This window comes from Eupeodes corollae, chromosome 1 (genome assembly GCF_945859685.1).
Source record: "Eupeodes corollae chromosome 1, idEupCoro1.1, whole genome shotgun sequence".
NCBI classification, from domain to species: domain Eukaryota; kingdom Metazoa; phylum Arthropoda; class Insecta; order Diptera; family Syrphidae; genus Eupeodes; species Eupeodes corollae.
In genome coordinates, this window is record NC_079147.1 from 273,361,441 (window position 1) to 273,383,189 (window position 21,749).

General features: G+C 32.2%; 1 protein-coding gene across 7 annotated transcripts in view; it reads right to left on the bottom strand.

The window, feature by feature from the left end:
• The window catches only part of LOC129954156 (long-chain-fatty-acid--CoA ligase 1), a 55,701-nt gene that overhangs the window by 5,699 nt on the left and 28,253 nt on the right, over positions 1-21,749 (bottom strand). For all 7 annotated transcript variants that reach the window (XM_056067875.1, XM_056067877.1, XM_056067876.1 and 4 more), the window contains 6 exons: positions 3,841-4,014; positions 3,227-3,764; positions 2,763-3,116; positions 2,487-2,689; positions 2,329-2,411; positions 2,032-2,260 (listed from right to left, as the gene is read on the bottom strand). In XM_056067875.1, coding sequence (XP_055923850.1) covers positions 2,032-2,260; positions 2,329-2,411; positions 2,487-2,689; positions 2,763-3,116; positions 3,227-3,764; positions 3,841-4,014 — 1,581 coding nt within the window. The remainder of the gene's footprint in view (positions 1-2,031; positions 2,261-2,328; positions 2,412-2,486; positions 2,690-2,762; positions 3,117-3,226; positions 3,765-3,840; positions 4,015-21,749) is intronic.

Below are 21,749 nucleotides of genomic sequence, written 5' to 3' on the forward strand. Positions count from 1 at the left end.
CATCATATCATTATTTTGAGAAATCAAGTGATCGTTCGACCAAATCGACAGCCACTGGCGAATAAAAGTGTAGTAAAGTACCTTGGCATCTGGTTGGATCAGTTCTTGTATTTCGAGAAGCATATTAGTGCTGCTCTGGCTAGAGCTAGGGGGGCATTTGCCCTGAGAAAACTGTTGTTTTTTAGCAGCCGTCTTGACAGCAGGGTGAAGGTGATTTGCTACATGGCCCTTATCCCGCCGATGATTGCCTATGGGTGCCAAGTATAGTTCAACGTTGCCCATCTCAAATGGAAAAGATTCGGGTGTTTGAGAGACAATATCTGCGACGTTGCCTTGGACTGCACAAATCACCAGAGTCGGAGTACAAACATTACTATTCCAACCAGGTTCTGTACAACAGAGCCAACATAAACAGAATAGATAATTTCTTGCTGAAGCTTGGTAGGGGTCACATTGGGAGAACGAGTCACCGACTAAGTACCCCAAACATGAGTACTACGGGCACTCATTCCGCCCGAAGCTTTTCTCTATTGAGACAATCGAGGGCTGATACTAGATAGGGAGGGGGTGCCGCTAATCTATCAAGTCAGCTGTAAAACTATAGATAGGCGACTACAGTCGAAACGTCCTCGTACCAAGTTTTTTTTTGTATTTTCTTGGTTTAAGATTAAGTTGTTGTTATTTAGTATTAAAGTTGTTCTTAGACCGAAAGGCAGTAGATATAAGATAATTGATTAACTTAGAGCACCCGCTAGGGCCAGTAATATATATTTTTTAAGTTTTTAAAATTTACGCTAGTTTTTTTTAAGAATTTTTGTTTAGCTTAGTTAGCTTTAAGATTTTGATAAAATAAAAATAAGACCACTAAGTTTTTGAGGAAAAGCTTCCCCAAACACATTAATTGAACCTCTTGTGTCCGGTCGTATCATCATGTGAAAACAACATGTGATGTGATGAAAAAAATGGATGATTTTGCAGGTTGGCTCTGAGCATTCTCGAAAAAAAGGTCGAATAGTTAAATTGGGGCAATGGCTTTTGGTGTTTCATTCGAATGTTATGGGTCCTTGGAGCCCAGTAACGACACTTTTGTTTGTCAACGTGGCCTTTTAAATGATACAAAATGGTATTTACAATACGAAAACATCGTCCCAAAAAAATGTTTGTGTAAAACAAAATCACTTTCTTTGAATTCTTGAACGATTTGAATTTTGATGGAACTTTAAATCCTTTTTTGAAAATCGCTATGATTTTTATTTAATTTTTTGCATATAACAATTTAAAATTTTTGCTCAAAAATATTGTTGGTATTCAATTATTTAGAATATATTAACATACATTTTGTATTTGATTTGGGTAGAAAGAATTTTACTCGGTTTCGAGATATCGATTTTTGTAAAAAAAATATTTTTTTTTAATTCAAACAAAAAAATGTATTCAAAAATGATTGAAATCGATTCACGAGTTCCTGAGAAAATTCAAGAACAAAGTAACAGTTCATTGGGGATACCCTTCTGGAGCAATACAAATAATTTTTTTCTAATGAAAGAAGCCAGGTCAGGATCACAATTTTGAGAGAATATTTAATAAAAGTGTATCTGTTGGTTTTTGAAAAAATTCAAATTTTCAATTTTTGACCAACAAATTTGTATGGGGACTTCTACTATCGAGAATATGTTTAAAACTTTAGTTTCCAAGTTTATATGGGCGATTACAGACAGATAGACAGGCGGACGGAATCGGGGGACCCGCTTTTTTCTACTTATCATGACATCGTACATCGTTCTTGAATAAAATTTCGAGTTCGAATTTTTTACGCAAGCAAAACCTGCCATTTACCTCCCATGTAAGAATTTCATAGCTTCTGTCATAACAAAATTTTTAAGCAGAATAAGGGATTAGATATTTCAATTTCACATTTCAAAGCAAATAATTTTGTTTCAGTGAACGCTATGACTCTTTTTTTGTAGACAAGTACAATTAATTTGTATTTGTGTCGCAAAATAAATAACTTTTAAAATTTTTAAGATTTACCTTTAAACTTTCACCATACACAAATACTTGATTAACGTATTGACTTGTTGTGTAAATATTTTCAATTTTCTCCGGCACAATATATTCACCCTGACTTAATTTGAATATATGTTTTCTTCTGTCAATAATCTTCAGTGTTCCATTTGGTAACCATTTACCAACATCACCAGTATGATGCCATCCTTCAGAATCAATTGCTTCACTTGTTTTTTGAGGATCTTTAAAGTATCTATAGCAAAATGAGTTTTTAAAATATTATTTTTTCAATTTAAAATAAAATCAATTATTTTTATTCACCCGTGGAATACATTTGAACCTCGAACACATACTTCGCCTGTGTTTTGGGAAGCGAAATACTCCATTTCTGGAACGTCTACAAGCTTCATTCGAAAATAAGAAAATATAACAGTATTAAATTCCAGGTCTTAAGTTTTTCTTGAGACAAATAAGTTTACTTTAACAGCATTACAGGAAACTGGTGGGCCAACATGTTCTGGGACAAAGTCTCCTTGAACAGTAAGGGTTATTGCTCCAGTACATTCAGTTTGGCCATAGCCTTCTACAACGAGGCATCCTAAGGCACAACGTATGAACGTCAGTACATTTCCAGCAAGAGGTGCTGATCCGACAACCATCAATCGAAGATTTCCTCCGAAAGCTTTACAAAAAAAAAAAATATTTAAAGAGTAGAAGTTAAATGTATAAAATAGAAGCTATTGTATTTTGTTTACCTTGGTGAACTTTTTTAAAAACTAACTTATCCCAAAATCCATTTCTCCTCATGATACCTCTGCGAATTTCGGCCTCTTTGGAATTCAAAGCCATTCGGAAAAGCATTCGTTTAATTGACGAGTTTGTTATGTCCACTTGAATTTTATCATAAACCCTATTCAAGAGTCTTGGAACAGCAGGCATTACTGTTGGCTTCAAAGCCTTCAGGTCATTGGTTAACTCTTTGATATCGCCCGAATAGAATCCTACAGCCCCACCAACATAGTAAATTCCATTTTCACAGCATCTTTCGAACATATGAGCAAGTGGTAAGAATGAAATCATAATATCTCCAGCACGTATTTTGTGATCACCTTTGCAGAAAAATAACACAAATCAATACTTCAGTATATACTTTTTTTCAAATTTCAATTAACATTTCTAACATATTTTTCTATTCACTTTAAATTTTTTACTTACTTACCAAGTTGTAAAATAACTGAACACACTCCAGCCACAACATTTCCATGTGTCAACATAACACCCTTTGGATTGCCTGTTGTTCCAGAAGTATAACAAATTGTGCATAGATCCTCTGGGGTTGGTGGTACTTCTAAATGAGCACCTTTTGCTCCTAGTTTCTCAACTTCATCGAATGTAAATATCTGAACACCACGACTTCTAGCTCTTTCCATAGTCTTTTGTTTAACTCCTTTAATTGTAACCAATATCTTCATGGTACGTGGAGCCTTTTCTAATAGCATATTTGCCTTGCCATCGTCTTCTACAACTATAATTTGCATTTCTGTTTGACGGATAATAAAAGCACATGCATCTGGTCCAAGGGTATCATATAAAGGAACTACCACCAGCGAGTACGAATAACATCCCTGCTCGAAAAGTATCCATTCGGGACGATTTAATGAGTAAATACCAATTAGTTGTTTTGGTTTAATGCCTAATGAGATCATTCCGGATCCAAAATTTTTGGCCCGTAATAGAGCTTCATCATAATTCATCCACTGTAATTTAAATATACAAAATTAATCGTGTTACAGTTCAGGGAAAACATTGATAAATGTTTTCTGGCAGACTTACCTGGTAGTTTGATGATAATGTCTCTCGCCATCCAAGACATGGCCCATTGTTTGATGCGTACGCTCCCTCTCGGAAAGTCTGATAAAGGGTTCGAACATTCTCCGTAATATAACTTACGAATTTGCCGTTCTTGGATTCCTTATAGAATTTTGAAACGTGAATTTGATCAGGACCCTGTAAGTTTGAACAAACGAAAATAGTTTTTAAATATACGTTAAGACTTGAGTTAATTATCAATGATATAGGATGCCATTAAACAATACACTTGTGATCTTTTCTTGAAAGATATACATGACTTATAAACATTTATGTAAATGTAGCTTTAATGTATTTGAAGTTATAAAACTGAAGACATTGTAATACGAACATGCGAATCATATCTTAAATGGTTGTTTTTATCATAATCCTAATTCATATTCATGAACATGTTCGTGAGTCATTTGAAAGAATTGGTTTATTTTCTTAAAGGAGTTATCAAACGAGCGAACTCAACTGCAATGATTTTACACATGCTTAAATTTGAAATGAGATTCATTGTTCACAATTTTATTCATGAGGCGCTAACTTTTATAACACAATGTTAACTTTGATTAACTTAACAAAACAAAATACAATTTGGTTAATTAATTTGGTCGGTATAATTGATATGGACTGAATACTGAATCATGTTGCCACTTCTTTTAACCAAAGTTTTTTCCCCGAACATCTAGAGTTGTACAGTGATAGCGTCGACTCAAGCCTTAAGGTAGACAATATGGTCTGATACTTTTTGAAGTACACATTACTCTTTGTCTTTATACAACTATAAAACTTAAAACTAGAGGGGTAGATGTTTAAATCCAACAACTATTTCGGTTTTTCTGAACAAAAATGGTTCAACGAGGGTTTTGCCGTAAATGCCTAGTAATCCTACAAGTAACAACTTATTGGTTTTAGGGCAAAGTTATGTTGAAAGGTCTTTTATAGCGACTCTTGTAAATCTCTGTCATTAAAAAAATATGTCCTCATTGAAATTTTTGCCTGACAATCTTTCATCGGTTGTACCCGTGGTGTGATGGTTAATGCATTGGACTTATAAGTCTTCTTCCGAGCATCAGCAAAGTTTTCAAAAAGATCATCAATAGGGTTCTGACTAAGTGGGCTGCGGACAACAAAATAAAACAGATACACAGTTCGGGTTCAAGGTTTCAACTCGTTTCTGATATCCGATGGAATAAATCAAAACAACAATAAACAGGTGCTGTTCTGGTTGATTTGGAAAAGACCTTTGACACCGTATGGTTAGAGGGACTTTACCTAAAACTGTACAGGCTTGGCATAAGCAAGACCCATTGTTGTATATACTATATAATATGCTTATAAAGTTAGAAAGTTTGTTGTCATTCCCAAACAAAAATGGTCTTCAACAGGGAACGGTGAATTCGCCGATTTTCTTCAGCATTCACACCAGCTATCTGATAAGTAGTCTAACAAATGCAATTGCGTAAGCCGACGATCTAATGGCGAACGGCCCGAAAGGCTGGGGTTATTAGAATTTTCTTGCAGCTTGATTTCGGCAAGATTCAGCGATGTTGCGACCATTAGAAACTGAAAATTAACGTGCAAGAATTGGCGCAAGATGATCATTTTTGATCTTCAAGGGCAGCGATTAGCGAGCAAGTGAATGATGTACCTTGGTATCTGGTTAAATCAGTATTTATATTTCGACAGACACATAAATGCTGCTCTGACCAGGCCCAGAGGACCCTTGGCCTTGACGAAACATCTGTTTTACAGCAGTCAGTCGGCTTGACCCCAGGGTAAAGCGGGGCTCGAATCAACCGAATTGACAATTTCGTGATAAAACACGTTCGAAGTCACATTGCAAGAGTTTGACCAACAATTTCATTTGCGGGCGTTCTATAGAAACGATGAGTATTTAGAGAGTGCACGCTTGAGCGGCTTCATACCACCGGAACCATTGCTCCTCTTAGACAAATGCGGTCTGACACAGTTTTATTGTCAGTTTCGCTAATCTACCACGTCAGAAGAAGAACGGTGGATAGGCGACTTCTGTACAATCGGGAGGCCTTGGCACAAGGCGGAGCATAGCGCCTTCGGTTCAGTAGGGCTGTGTCCGAAAGGGACCGAACTGATAGGGTGAAGCAGGAGAGCCAGTTTTGGTGGCTTCAAACGGCACTTGATATTGGGTAGTCGGGATGGGGTTTTAAGCCTTGGCCAGCTTACATATTTGTTTTATGGTTTTAGGGCTTAGTTTTAAGTAGAATAGGCATGGTGGCACAAACAAAATATAAAACAAAAAAGAAAATAAAAAAAAAAACATGGAATAAGAAAAAAAAAGTTACAACAAAATATGAAAAATAAAAAATGTTTAATAGTTAGATTTTCTGGTGTGGTTGTTCTAGTTTTAAGTAGTTTACAGGTAGAATAGGTAGTTTAAGTTATCTTTAAGTTTTATATTAAGGACCTTATTTTCAGTAGTTTTAAGCACAAATAAATAAAAAAGGATATTGCTTTTAGATTTTTTTTCAAATTTTCTAATAAATACAAAAATAAATAAAACTGAATTGAAGTAAATAGATCTAAGCTCCGAAAGGCATTAGCATTTAGTATTGTTTAACTAACAGTGTTCGTATGGGACCAATAAGTTAGTTGTAAGTTATGGATAATTAAGCTAGTTTTATGAATTTTCGTTTGGCTGTAAGATAGTTTTAAGAATAAATTAATAAAATGATGAATTTAAAAAAGAAAAAAAGTGCGTTGGACTGTCATGCCAGAGGTCTTTCGTTTAGACCCTGTGCCATCTAAAGTTTTTTTTCACGGGTACTGCTTCCTGCGAGGATATTGACATAACCTCCAAGAGTAATTCTTGTCATGAAAAGTGCTTTCTTAAATTAGCTGTTCGGATACAACTTTAAAAAACTTCTAAGTCTCCTCCATTTTAATTCGAAAAAAATGAATAAACTGCTAGAAAAAGCGAAAGATTTTAAAGACCTTAGATTTAAACAGCTGACGTTACTTTTTCCCGTTACTAAGAAAAAAGCTCATTTTAAACGCTGTAAAATGCACTAAGTTCTTAAAACAAAAAAACATTATAAAACAAAATCCAAAAGTATTGAAATATTATAGAAAAAGTCCAAGTCCTCCGATCAAGATCTTAAAAGTTGAAGTTTGGACCACTATAACTTAAAGAAATAATAAGCGTAAGCAAATTATTTATCAAACTTTGTGATAAAATAATGTTTTCGACCGATTTTCTTCAAATTAATTAACTCTACGAACAAAAGTGTTATAATCTATAATGTGTTCGTACACATTTGAAAAAACTTATATTTTCGCGTAATTTACAAAATTGTATACTTGGCAGTCTTTCAGCACCCCTTTCCTAAATTTGTTTTCTCTTTTACAAAAGGTGAGGCTGACAAACTTAGTCACAATGGCCCTTTGTGATACCACATGAATCTTATTATCTTCTTCTAAGCTCATTGAAACCAGTTTGAGTCCCTTACGAAACGTAAAAACCTGATTATGTTAAAATGATTGGGATCATTTAGATCGTCATAGAAGACTTCTTGTAGGTAATTCGTGCGTTTTTAAACTAGAGCGGAGCATGTACAGAGGAGGTTAGGGACTGTTTCCTTTTCTTCCTTTTTCATACAGGACCATCAAGTTAAAACCACGCACACATAAGTAGTCGTTTTCGAAGAAGTAAGGTCCAATCACACATCCGGACCAAAGAGCGCACCAAACAGTGACTTTTTGTGGATGTAATGGCCTATCTTCAAATACTTGAGGATTTTCAGAGGCCCAAATACGACAATTTGAAAAATATGACCGAGTGAGAAATGGGCTTCGTCACTAAAGAAAATTTGGTTTGAAAAATCGCCGCCCATTGCACCGCCTGTTGTTCAAGCACCCATTCGACCTATCTACGATGACGCACGTGGTAAATGGTGGAATGGAATGGGCTCCAGTTACTATGTGATCTGGACTTTATATGGATGAAGGTGTAGATCCAAATGCAAAATACGCCATAATGTGCCTTAGACAGCCCTAATTTCTCTTACAGAAGCTTTGTTTTTGCAGTGGTATGATGAAACGATGATGCACAGGCCTTCCAATATCTGTTACCAATTCAGTATATTCAAATTTCTTCACAATTTTGACAATTGCTTGAGAAGTTGGGCAATTATTTGAAACACTTCTCATATCTCGCACGATATTTGGCTGTAGGAAAATCACCATTTTCGAAGTTAAGCGATCCACTTTCGTAAATGTCGAATTCCAGCCTTGCACTTTTGAAACCGCAAAATGAAGCCGCAGATGGGTTCGTGCGGAGCGATCCGATTATATTTACATACGTTCGCGACGTTTTTTCTTCGTCTATAGCTCATGAACCAGAAGAGATATCAGATTCAATAATGCAGAAAGATGAAGAAAGGGCTCTCAAGCAAACTGCGTGGGTGGTTTTTATACCATAGCAGTTGAAAAAAAGGTGAACATTTTAGTTAACCCTAAATATATCACAAACCAATGACGCTGGATACTTGAATTATTTTGAAAAATACGGGTTCGGAGATAATTTTTCGTACTGATTCCACATCCAAACGTTATTATTAACTATTTGCTGATGTGTTAAAAATACGCGTTTTTGACATTATTTTAATATTTTTTTGCAAGAACAAAGTATGTTGAAAACCATATAAGCATTAAGCTTTAAAGTTTCTTTCAGATTTTTGCAAAACAGATAAAATCAAACATCTTAAAAAGATTTTTCATATTATATTATATGAAATAATATAAATATAATAATAATAGATTTGTAAAACCATCACTGATTTTATTGAAGCTTCTACATGCATATCTTCAGAACCTAACGTGATATATTAATTTTAAAGTCAGATTTGTGTTAAGGTTATCAAAACCTATTGGTAAAATTTCTTTGAAAAAAATTTCGATTTTTTCTACAAAAAGTTAACACCTTCAAAAAATACGATTTAACTTTAATTTTTGTTTAAATTCTTTTTAAAGTTTATGGAATAGCAATTTTAGTTGTAAAACAAAAACTGTACTGTTCAAAACTTCTGTAATCGCTTGTATTAAAAAAAATAAACAATTTAGATGATCTCAACTGTTTACTCATAAACGCCTTTTTTCAATCTAACCTAACAATTATTTGTTCAATTTGAAAAAGTTCAAACCATGTTAACATTTAAAATGAATCAATCTGAAAAGAAAAACTATTTATAAGAATGTTTAAACTTTTATTTTTGATAAATACAAACTCATTCAAATGTCAATAATTCGAATTCAAAACAATAAAACAAATTTCAATGCAATCTAAACTTCCAATGCAAATCCTATAAATAATTATTATTTATTTTGTTGCATGAGCAAAGAATATGTAAATATTTTTAGCAATTTAAAAGTCAAATATTTTTGATAGAATGTTATTATTGTTCTATTTTCTGGAAAAATATTTATTTGTATAAAAACTGCAGTGATATGGCATTTTAGTGATGACTGAAAAAGAGAGTGCTGGTGTTTATTTAGAAACACAAAAATTAAACAGACTGAAATATCCGACACCCATTTTCTATTTACATTGCAACATTTTATCACACATCACATCAAGATAAAAACTTATTGAAAGGCAAAGTAATTTTCATCAATGCAAACAAAATTAAATATTTGTGCAAAATTTTTAAACTGTTTATATCTTTCGTTCATTCAAAATGAAGTCTGACGAGGTCAGTCAAGTGCTGAATTTTTCAAGAAACAAAAAAGAAGAAATATCTAAATCCATAAATAAAACTAATTTTCACGCCACGCCGCCGCCGCCCAGACACCATCAGGCTGCCTATACTGTCGTCCATAGAGACACAATTTTGAAACAAAGATGCTCTAAAAACTCTGCAAGCTTTTTTTCAAAAGAAGAAAAAAAAATAAGCGTATAAAATGTGGTCCCGAACAAAACGGGCGGAGACGACGTTTTCGAGATACCCACTAAACATTTTGGTATTATAAGAAAACCACGCACAAAATCGTACACTCTCTATCGCTATTAATAAAAACTGATCAACTTTTCAACTCAATACACTCGATTGAGTTTGGTCCAGTTTTTCGTTTTCTAAAAATTTACGTAATGAAATTTATTTACATGACGATTTGTTGCAAACTTTAATAACCAATAAAAATTGTTTTAAGGTTTTCTCAAAACGACCAACAATCACTTTCGAAAAATAAGTGTTTTTTTTGTTGTTGTTTGTTTTACTTTTAGTGTCCAATTCCATTTCTAATTCAAGTGGTCAATTAAAATTGTTTCGTTTGTTTTTAGTTCCAAAAATGTATTTTGAAAAATACTTTTTTGATGTTTCATTTTGAAATTCCACATCCATAAGAACCATTAACTTTTAAGTATAAACAGAATTTTGTTTTGTTTATATAAACTATACTAAATACCTATGTACAAAAATACATAAAAGTCAATGTCAATGTTAATATAAAAATAAATTTCATGTTGTCATTAGTTTTTTTATTTTTATTTGTATATTTTTATCCAGTAAAATTTAAAGTTCTTGGCAATGAAACAAAAGGAAATATACCAACCTTCAGTTTATTTTAAGTAAAATGCATTTGACATTTTATTTTTTTTTAAAGAAATTTTCAATTTTTATCTAACTGAATAAAAAACGTGTGGTAACATATTTAATGTTTATAAAAAAGTTATTAATTTTCCAAGAGAAAAGGAGGTGTGTCTGTAGACAAAAATCTTTTCTGTGATTTATGAATGTCATAAAAATACAATGTTTTTTAAAGCATTATTTACAGAAACAAATATCGCAACTTATTCATATTTTTTGTTTTAAGACAAATTTAATAATGTTTTACATAGTTTTGAATACATTTCTTGTTACATTGGTGACCTTATATAAATTGACATTGATGTAAATTTTTAGGAGCGCTATTTTTAAAATTAGAAATCGACATTTAATTTTAAGACTTAAACGTTTCAGTCGATTTATAACAGATTGTGATTTCCTAGAGAATAAAATGTTATTTTTTTCTGCAGCAGGCAGTTTCGAAATACGAAAAACTATGTTTTGTTCTTTAAACAAAAACTCGTATGGGACAGAATTATAAAATTTATTTAATTTTATAGAAAGAAAGAATTTCCTCAGACATTTCTGTAACAATTATAATTTCAATTGTTTGAATTTGTTTAGAGACGTGAATGTTTATATTATACAAAACATTTTAAGAAAATTGTATTTTACCATAAATTACAACTTTTTTAGAAGATAAACATTATTAATATAGTTGATTTGAGTTACATTAAATAAACAATAGAAATCGATTTCACATTTCAAACATGAAAATTAATTATCTACATTTTTAAACAATCTAAAAGAATTTATTAAAAATGTTTATTAAGAAATATTTGAATATCCCACAGTTATTTGTTTATTTTGATTACAATAATGAATTAACCAATCTTACTTCATTATTTGGGGTAATCAAATCAAATTTAGCAACAAAAAACACTCATACGAAAGAGTTTACTTTTTCATTTCAATAATTCAACTTCATAGAAGTATAAATAAAACATTTTTATGAAACATTTAATTACGGAAGGTGAAAAAATAAGGTGTAATAATTCAAAGTATTGAGTTAATTTACTTAAATTATGTTGAAACATTTAAATTTTGTTTTACTAACTTGCAATAAGATTTACGATTTTTTATGAACAAATTAGATCTGATTTGTTTATTTTGTTAATGTTTGTTTGAAATAATTGCTGAGCATATTTAATTACTCAAAAAAAATATAGAGATAATACATAAGGCGCCAGTTATGTCTATTATTGAAACTTATCATTGAACATTTTGAATCTCAATTTTAATATATTTAAGAAGCAAAATATGCAATAAGATAGATAGAGGCTATTACGATAGGTCTCTTCTTTTGCATAGATTATAATTTTGTTTGAGATCTGCTCTGTGAGGTATAAAATTTAGATTTAATAACTCCATCTTTGCTTTAAAAATGGTGCTTATCCCCTCAGTTACTATTGAAATATTTTTTTTCAAATAAGCAATTGATGTTTGAAATTCTACGCCACCATAAAAAAAAACAAATGTCAACATCACCCCAATACCTACAGATCCCACCGGAACTCCCAATATACCTCAAATCGTTGCCTCAGATTTAGCTTCCAATAGTGACACCGTTACAGGAACTGTAATAAACAACGTCATCCCTATCAAAGCTGTCTCGAAACCAAAAATAATTTTTATATCTCGTCTGGACCCAGTTACTACGCCAGAAGATATAACTTCCCACTTATAGTATCTACCAAGAGCATACCTTCCAGCTCATCTATCAGGTGTACTAAGATCAGTAAACCAAAAAGTTTTGTTTCCTCTTTTAAATTAATAACGAATCCAACTTACTTTGATTCTATTTGCGACCCAAATGTATGGCCCGCAAAAATTTTAGTCAAAGAATTTACTCAAAGTCAAAAACAGGGTGTTTCATTGAAAAACAAATCAAAAAACTTGACAGGCTTGCGCTGTTCTACCAAAACGTAAGGGGACTTCGTAGCAAGACTACTGACATTTTTCTTAACTCCCAATCATTTCCACACGACGTATTCGTTTTAACAGAAACGTGGCTTAATTCAAGCTTTTCCTGCACAGAACTTGTTGGTCAAGAGTTCGAAGTAAAAAATACATATTTCTCTTCTTCTGTATCTTTTACATTTGTATTATCAATTGAACTGGTATGTGTAAAGATAATGGTACAGACTAAGACTTTTTTCATTTTAAACGTTTACATTCCTCCAACAAGTTTGGAGTCTGTTTATAACGATCTATCCTTGGCATTAGACTATCTTATAAATTTAACCAGCTCTGACACCAATATCTTACTTCTAGGTGATTTTAATTTACAACACATTGACTGGATTCCATCCGAAGACGGATCCTGCCTTGAAGCCTCTCCTTCTTCTTCACAAATGGAACTATCTCTTCTCGATAAAGTCCTTCTTACTGACTTACAGCAAACAAACTGTATTAAAAACTCAAAAAATCGAATTCTCGATTTAGTCTTTTCTTCTGACGGTATTAGAACTCTTGTTCTAGAATCTAGATCAGGAATTACTAATGTTGACAAATATCACCCCCCTTTGACATTTTTTTTTTGAATTAAGTAATCACCTTACTAATCACAGTAATTCTTTTGATTGCTTATATAATTTTGATTTCAGAAGAGCCAATTTCCAGCAGTTGTCTGAAGATTTAACCATTTCTGGAATTGCTGATACACTAGCATTTTCTAACATTGACGAAGCAGTTTAAACTTTTTATAGGATCCTTAATTATTGTTTTGAAAAAAATGTACCGATAAAGAAATCAAGAAATACAAACTTTAGCCATCCTTGGTACACGAAAGAATTGCGTTTACTGCGTAACAAAAGAAATAAGGCATGGAAAACGTATCTCAAAACTCTGTCTCCAGTCAACTTCTCTTTTTATGTTGAAGTCTTTAACCAATTTAAATCTCTTTCTAATTTTTTATATGCTTGTCATGTTACTGATATGGGCACCTCTTTGAAAGAGAATCCTAAAAAATGTTGGAATTTTGTAAACTCAAAGAAAAAATCAGATGGCTTTCCAGTTAACTTCACTTACAAGAACCTTTCGTTAGATACAACTTTTGATATCTGTAACGCTTTCGCAACGAATTTTCGTGAGTCATTTGTTAATAGCCCTCAAGAAGTTGATGAAGTATGCTTTCATAATCTTCACTCCTTATCGCAAACTAGCTATAGTCACATACCTGTGCTACAGAGTACGATCCTTGAACTTTTATCTGTGTTGAATGATGACTGCTCAGCCGGTCCCGATGGTTTTCCCCCGATAGTATTAATATTTGAACCCCAAATTTCCCAGTATATGGAAGAAGTCATTTCTAACACCAATTTTCAAGAAAGGTAACAGGGCGGATGTAAGCAACTACAGGCCCATTGCAAAGCTTTCTTGCATTCCTAAAGTATTTGAACAAGTTGTTTGTGAAAGCGTAGCATATTTTATTAAAAATATCATTTGCGAACAGCAACATGGTTTTGTGAAAAAAAGATAAACCGTTATTAATCTCCTCACATTCTCAAACATATGTTCAAACGTTTTAGAACAAGGTTATGAAGTTGATTGTGTATACACTGACTTTTCTAAAGCTTTTGACCAACTTAGCCACAGAATTATTTTATTTAAACTTAAGGCTCTTGGTTTTCCACCATTTTTCTTAGCTTGGATTAGGTCATACCTTGAAAACAGATCCTACGAGGTAAAATTTAGAAATTGTCATTCTGAACCTTTTGTTGCTCAATCTGGTGTTCCCCAGGGAAGCCATCTTGGCCCTTTTCTGTTCAACGCTGGGCAAAGGAGTTCAATGATCCCTATGTTACCCTTTCTTTGTATAATTGCCATGTTCGTCCTCATCTTGAATATGCTTCGCAGGTATGGACTCCCTATTACGAAATTCATAGAAAACGTATTGAATCAATTCAACATAATTTCATTCGATTTGCCCTAAAAGGTCTTCCTTGGGAAGATCCCTGCCTCCCTATGAACATCGTATTCTACTTCTTCAAATGCAATCTCCCCATCAAAGGCGTGTTAATAATGACTTTGTATTTTTTCATCAACTCATTAATGGAGAAATTGATGCATGCACCTTATTTGCTATCTTGTGTACATTTGAATTACCGGGGCGGAACTCATCACCTGCGCACATTTGATTTTATACATATTGACTTCCATAGAACTAACTATGGGAAGAATGAAGCTTTAAGTCGAATTAGCATTTTATATAACTTACACTGTTCATCGATAGATTAAAATTTAAATAAGGTGGGATTAAAATCATTGTTTAGAACCAGTGCTCCACTATCGTAAACGTTCTCATTTTATTTTTTGTTCTGTAATAGTTAAATGCTAATTTTGTTTTGTATTTTGTGCGTGTGTTAGGCTATATTTGTATTATTTTTTACTAACAACTAACACATGCACTTATGATGAGCCTCTGATCGTAGTTTGACGCTTGCTATAAGCTTACGACTTTCTGAAATTCTGAAGTGTAAAACATGCACGTCTTGATAGTAGCGTTAAAGACTTTATTTATATATATAATATTTAAAGGCAAGATCAATGTTTGGATTTGCGAAAAACTTCGATCACATCAAGTTGATTGACAAATTAGCTTCTCTGCTTTTCTTGCAAATTTAGGTTTGATGGTAACAATACGGTATTTGAATTCGATCAACACTTCTATCCGCTCATTATTGAATCACCAAGATTCTTCCCGTAGTATTCCTGTATATCGATTTTCAAGGATTTTCGTTTTTAATATGTTAATATGAAGAGTCAATGTCTTGCAATACTTTTCTACTCGATTTATTTGTAGTTGAAGCGAAAGTGGATTATCTTGAATCAGAACCAAGCCATCTGTATGGAGAAGAACGTTTATGAAATCTCCAGCAATATCAGGTAGAATATCAGCTATATCATCAATGTACAAGTTAAACAGAATAGGACTGAAAATACATCCCTGTGGTACACCTGTAGACGCACAGAACCATTTATATCCCATATAGCTGCCCTCGATGACGACAGATATTTAATGTACAAATTAAAAAAATTTGTAGAAACACTGTTCGATGTCAGTTTTTTAATCAATGCCATCCTATTGACCATGTTGAATGACGCTTTAAAGTTTAAAAACCACACATACTTATTCTTATTCTTCTCGATATATTTTCTAGAAATGCTAGTTGTAGCAAAAATATGATTTGTGGGTGAAAATCTAGGGCGGAAACCAGTTTGGAATTTCCTGAGCTTGTTATTGTTTTCAATCCAAGTTAAGAGTCTTTCATATTAAAATGTGGAGTAAATATTTCTCAATGTACTGAGAATACAAATTCCTCTATAATTTTCAACCTAGATTGCATCTCCTTTTTTAATTATAGAAAATATTTAATTAATTAATAACTACTAAAGTTTCATCTAAGATCAATCTGCTTTATTGCTTCGTTTCCAGTTATTATATAAATCAACAACATTTTTTAACTAAAATATAAATTATACTTTATCTATTTATATTCAATGCATTTTACGGAAAATTGTTTTCGAGTTGTTTAAATAAGGCTGCACTTCATAACTTCCTATGAAATTTATTGCTTCACTCTAAAGTTAGGGTTTTAAAAATATCCACTTAAGTTCCACTTTATAAGATATTCGGCGATATTCATCATAAGATTTTAAATCGGTGTTCGAATTGATATCATTTGATATTTTTCAAAACAATTAGAGCATTTTATTTTAGATTTTTTTTTTCAAAACCACGCGTAATGTCAAATCAAATCACATAAGAAATAGAAATTTATTGAAAATATTTGAACTACATTTCTATGATAAGGATTTGTACTTTGCAAGTTCAATAAACAATAATTTTTTTGTAAGAACTAAAGAATGGTTAAATTTTGTGGGCCGATGTTGAATGTAAAGCATACCTAAACCTCAAGTTTTTTTTCTGCATTTTAATTAATATTTCTCAATTTAGGACTTATTCATTTTGAATAATGGAAAGAAACACAATTGAACGCAAAGCTTATTATGAAAAGGGGCGTTCAAATCAAAATGCACATATTGCAATTTTTTCGTTCAATTTAATCGTCCAAATTTGCGTACAATCAGTAAATTTGCAGGTTCTATAGGAAATGAGAAAAAACCAGTGCATTTCCCTTAACACGCTTACAAGCTGCAAGTGACTCAAGAACGAAAACATCTTGACCATTTCAAGCGTCATCAATGGTCAGAATGGTGGCAAGAAATGGCAACTGTGGATGATTCATTTTCGAAGAAAATCATCTTCCATGATGAGCCACATTTCCGACTCAATAAATTGGTCAATAAGCAAAATTGCAGAATTTAGACCAATGTTATTACAAGAGTGATTGTTCAAAACAACAAAGAGTGACTGTTTGTAGGCCTGGCAGAGTCATCGGACCGTATTTTTTCCAAAGTTAGGCTGGTCAGGGAGTAACTTTTAATGGTGTTCGCTATCGTGAGATGATAACGATCTTTGTATGGCCCAAGTTCGGTGATATGGATGTGGACAATAAGTGGTTTCAACAGGACCGTGTTTTGTTGGAAAATCTATCAATAGTATAGTAAAATTTTACACGAATAACAAATCAATATCCGCAGTATGGATACTATCCATAAAAGTTAAAGAAGAATCCTACTACGGATGGGTTTTTTTAGCATTTGTACGAATCTCGAATGGATCTTATGTGATTTGGCTCTCAAATTTTGGTACGATTGATATTGTATTAATTTGTATCTCGATGGCTGCGTTCGTTGAGCAGTTCTGCATTTGGAATCATATGTTTTCCATTGGGGTAAAAATCAATTTGTTACTGTATATATTATTAAGTTTTGTTAATGAAAATGCACTAACTGGGCTTATTTCGCAATGGAAAACAATAGAAAAGATAATATAGTTTTGCTATGTTTCCACCAAAGGTTTATCTCAGTTTAGATTAAATACATTTTTTTTGTGTTTCCACGACACAAGAAGATTTAAAAATGACTTAGTTTGACAGCACTTTCTAAAATGCAAATGGTGTTTCGATGTTTCTTATGAAGTGCAAGTGAGATAGTTTGATTCGTGTTTAACAATGAAGAACCATATACACGAATATGCTACCAACTTCATGTGCAATTTTTTTTTATTTGATTAAACTAAAACTATATACCAACTCCTCCACACAGGAGGATTCCGGTCGGGGATTCAAGCTTATTTTAACTCGGTTCAGGTATATAAAGAATTGAGGCGAGCTACAAGCTCGCTTCAACACCACCTGTTAATGTAGTAGTCTTCGAACGAACCCCCTTTTTGAAGTTTATAATTTATGCCAAAGCTGCAATTGTTAAATGAACTTTTTTTATAGAATCTTAATTTCCATAAGTTTTCTTACCATTTCTTCTTGAAAATTGTTCATTAGTTTTAGTTAATTTTAACTTTTGATTTTTACAAAACTTTCTTCTATTTGTGTGTTTTTTATTATTCTGATCTGGCTATTGCCAATGCGTTTTCTTGGGAATTTTCTACTATATTATTTATAGAATGCCAAAAAAATGGTTTTATTGCCCGCCAAATTCAATAGCCCTGTTACTTCATTTTATGGCTATGTCAACTGATTATTTGAACGAAAAGGTGTAACTGTTGCTGGCTTATCGACAAGCAACAGTTCAAAAGCTAAAGGATGGGATAGAAGAACCTCAATTATGCCTCAGCGTCAACGAAAATTTGGATCATCGGATAAAGGTGTGCTGCTGTGGTCGCGGCGGCCATTTCGTCTCAATTTCATTAGTTACATAATCAAACCATACAAATATAATCATAATAAAATTAAATGATAATAATTCCCTAAATAGTTTGTGTTTTATTCAAAATCAAAAGGAGGGGTTTTTACATTTTACAAAAAAAAAATAATGAACAATTTTAACATTGCTTCTTAATTTAATTAATTTATGTTCGAAATATAAGTTGCTAGCATATCTCAAAAGTAATTTTGCATCAGAAAATGTTAAGAAAATATCCAGAATGAATTGTAAAAACAGTTTTGATGGTAAATTCGTGAAGCTTAATATTTTCACAGTACCAAACAAATGAATTACTTTTTGAAAACAATTTGTATCTTAAACTAAACAATACAAATTTACAAACGATTTCTGTAAGACAATAATTTAAAAAGTTAAAATATTTGCTTAATCCATATAGCTTTTAAATATTTGACATTTTAAACTAAGATTTAGGTTTGTTTGATTAGTTTTTTTTAATAACTGTCATTAGTTACTTTACGACTACAATATTATTATTTTATATTTAAGAACTAAATATACGACAACACTTATCAAATCTTAAAATCGTACAATCATTTTGAAAAATGTGTCACAAAGTTTTTAATTTATTTTTGAATTATATATGCCTTTTATTGAAAGATGTCTTATGAGTTCTTATTAATGTTCACTCCAACACAATTGATGAATAATTTTGGTTGAATAACTGTCAAATTTGACAGTTGTAAGCATAAGGCAAATTTAAATTCAACTCAAATGTCATTTCGCTGTCACTTTATTGATGTTTATTAATAAAAAGTGAATATTTTATGCAACTTTCTATAAACATTTATTTCTCCTATCAAATCCATAAAAAAATTGTTCAATATTCAAAAACTAACTTATAAAAAAATAACAAATCATCACCTCAAGGTGAAATTTAAAAACATTCAAACAAGCACAAGTATGTGCGCTTTTGACAAATCATCAGCTCACTTATATTATTAAAAATGTTTCTGTCAAAACTTCGAGTAAATTCAAAAACCATGACGAGAGAATTTCAATATTATTGTTTTTAGAAAAGAAAATTGTTTCTTTTTGTTTTTTTTTTGGGTGGACACACAATGCGTGCGTATGAAAATATGTTGTTTATGTAAATTTTTTCCAGTGAAACATTTCGATGATAATTTTAGAATCAACTAAAACAAAACTACTTATAGAATGATATTAAAATAAGAATATAATTTATAACTATTTACTTTTTATGCTAAAAGACTAATAAAATTTTAATGAATAAACAGGCAATAAAAACAAAACCTAATGAAATTAATGTTTATGCTAAGAAACATAAAAAATGTTTTCAATCAAAAAACCTGATGACATAAACTCACACGATGATTTTATTTTATCACTCATGTTTTAAAAAAAAATAAAAGGTGCCATCTGAAAGCCTGAAAATAACGACAAAAAATTGATATACATTTTATTACAATGTTTTTTTTTAATTGGAGGAAGTAAAGTGAAATATGGCCAACAGCTGAAATCATACTTTGTCAAAATATCTATAAAAAGTTCTTTGAAATCCTTCTTCTTTATTGCCAATTTTGTATGGATACTGCCCAATGGGACCAATAAGGTCATTTGCAGGTGAAATTCCTAATCTTAGATGCAAAAAGTAAAATTTGCATCTTTTTTCTCGACATAGAAGTCGAAATCGTGAATCTCATAAATATTTTAGTACTTGGGTCAAAAAGTGTAATAAAATGTATCTCACTGCTCTAAATAACTAATTAGCTTTTGTGTTCACAATTAAAAACATTTATTCTACTGGTCGACAAGGTTTTCTTACTGAGATTAAAATTGGAGTTTTTCCAATAGGTTTTGCTGGAATTAATTCAAATCAAACTTGAAGATTAATGTTTCACGTTTTGAAATTCGAAAAACACTTATAAAGAGCTTTTTGAGGCTATCCAAATTTATGAAGTAGCTTTTTGTCAATAAAATCCGTGATGGTTTTGCAATTTTGTAATAATTGTCTTTAATATTTGAAATATTTTTATTTCAATATTAATAAAGTATTAATATTATTATTATCTATTTGATCAAAGGAAAAATAACTCTTGCTAACCGCTGTATCTTTGGGCTAGAAAGCCCTCTCTCGAAAGACCAAACTGTCTCTATATAAGACACTTATCATCAACGGACTGCAGAAGCATAGACTATGACAAAAGCGGATGAAAGCACGAGACGAGCTGTACGGGCTGTACGGGCTGTACAGCGACGTAGACTTAGCCAGAAGGGTAAAAGTCCAACGACTAAGATGGCTGGGTCACGTAGCGTACATGGAAATTAATGCTCTAGCCCGGAAAGTCTTCGAATCCACACCCATAGGATAGTGCAGTAGAGGAAGACAGCAATCAGGTGGCGAGCACAAGTGGAAAGTGACCTCACCCAACTTGGAGCACGAAACTGGAGACATCTAGCTAGGTGGAGAAGTTTGTTGGGTGAGGCTCTAGTCCACACAGGATTGTAGCGCCACCTTAAGTAAGTAAGTAATGAACAAATGAATTTAGAACATTTTGAAGCAGAAGAATCTCATTTAAATTAGAAATGGGAGTTTTTAAGAACATTCGGAAGATCATTTATAAAAAGTATGAATAATAAAGGACCCATATGACTACCTTCTGGAACACCAGACGTTACCTTAATCTCTTTTGAGAAAAAGTCCCCGATCTTTACATATTGTTTTCGACCAAGTAAATATGAAGAAAACCATTGAAGTAGCGGTCCATGGAAGCCATACGCTTGAAGAATTTTTTAAGAGAATGTGTAAATTACCTAACCCTGTGTAAATCCCTACTAAAGGCTGTTGCAATATCTGTATAAATCACATGAATTTGTTTTCGATTGTCCAGAGTTTTAATGACAAAATTCGTAGATTCTGCTAGATTAGAAATAGTAGACCAAGTTTTCCAAAAACCATGTTGATATTTACTTACATGTTGCTTTATAATAGATTTAAATTTATCTTGAACAAGGGTATCTAAAAGCTTTGGAACAACAGGTAGCTTAGTTATTGGTCTATAGTTCGTTACTAAGTTTTTTGATCCAGATTAAATAAAGATAGAGGCTTTCCATTCATTCAGGATAATACAATTGGAAATAGAGTCATTGAATAGATGTAATAGCGGAACAGAAAGAGAACTTGCACAATGACGGAAAACAATAGCGAAAAATCCTAATATGTCTGCAGTTTATTTAAGGTTTAAATTTAAGCAAAGCATCTTCAATATCAGTAGTACCCGTAGCATGATGGTTAGTGCGTTGGACTGTCATGCAAGAGGTCTTGGGTTCAATCCCTGCCTGTGCCACCATAATTTAAAAAAATAATTTTCGCGGGTACTGCCTCTTGCGAGGAATTGACAATTCCTTCAAGAGTAATTCTTGTCATGAAAAAGTGCTTTCTCAAACTAGCCGTTCGGATTCGGCCTTAAATTGTAGGTC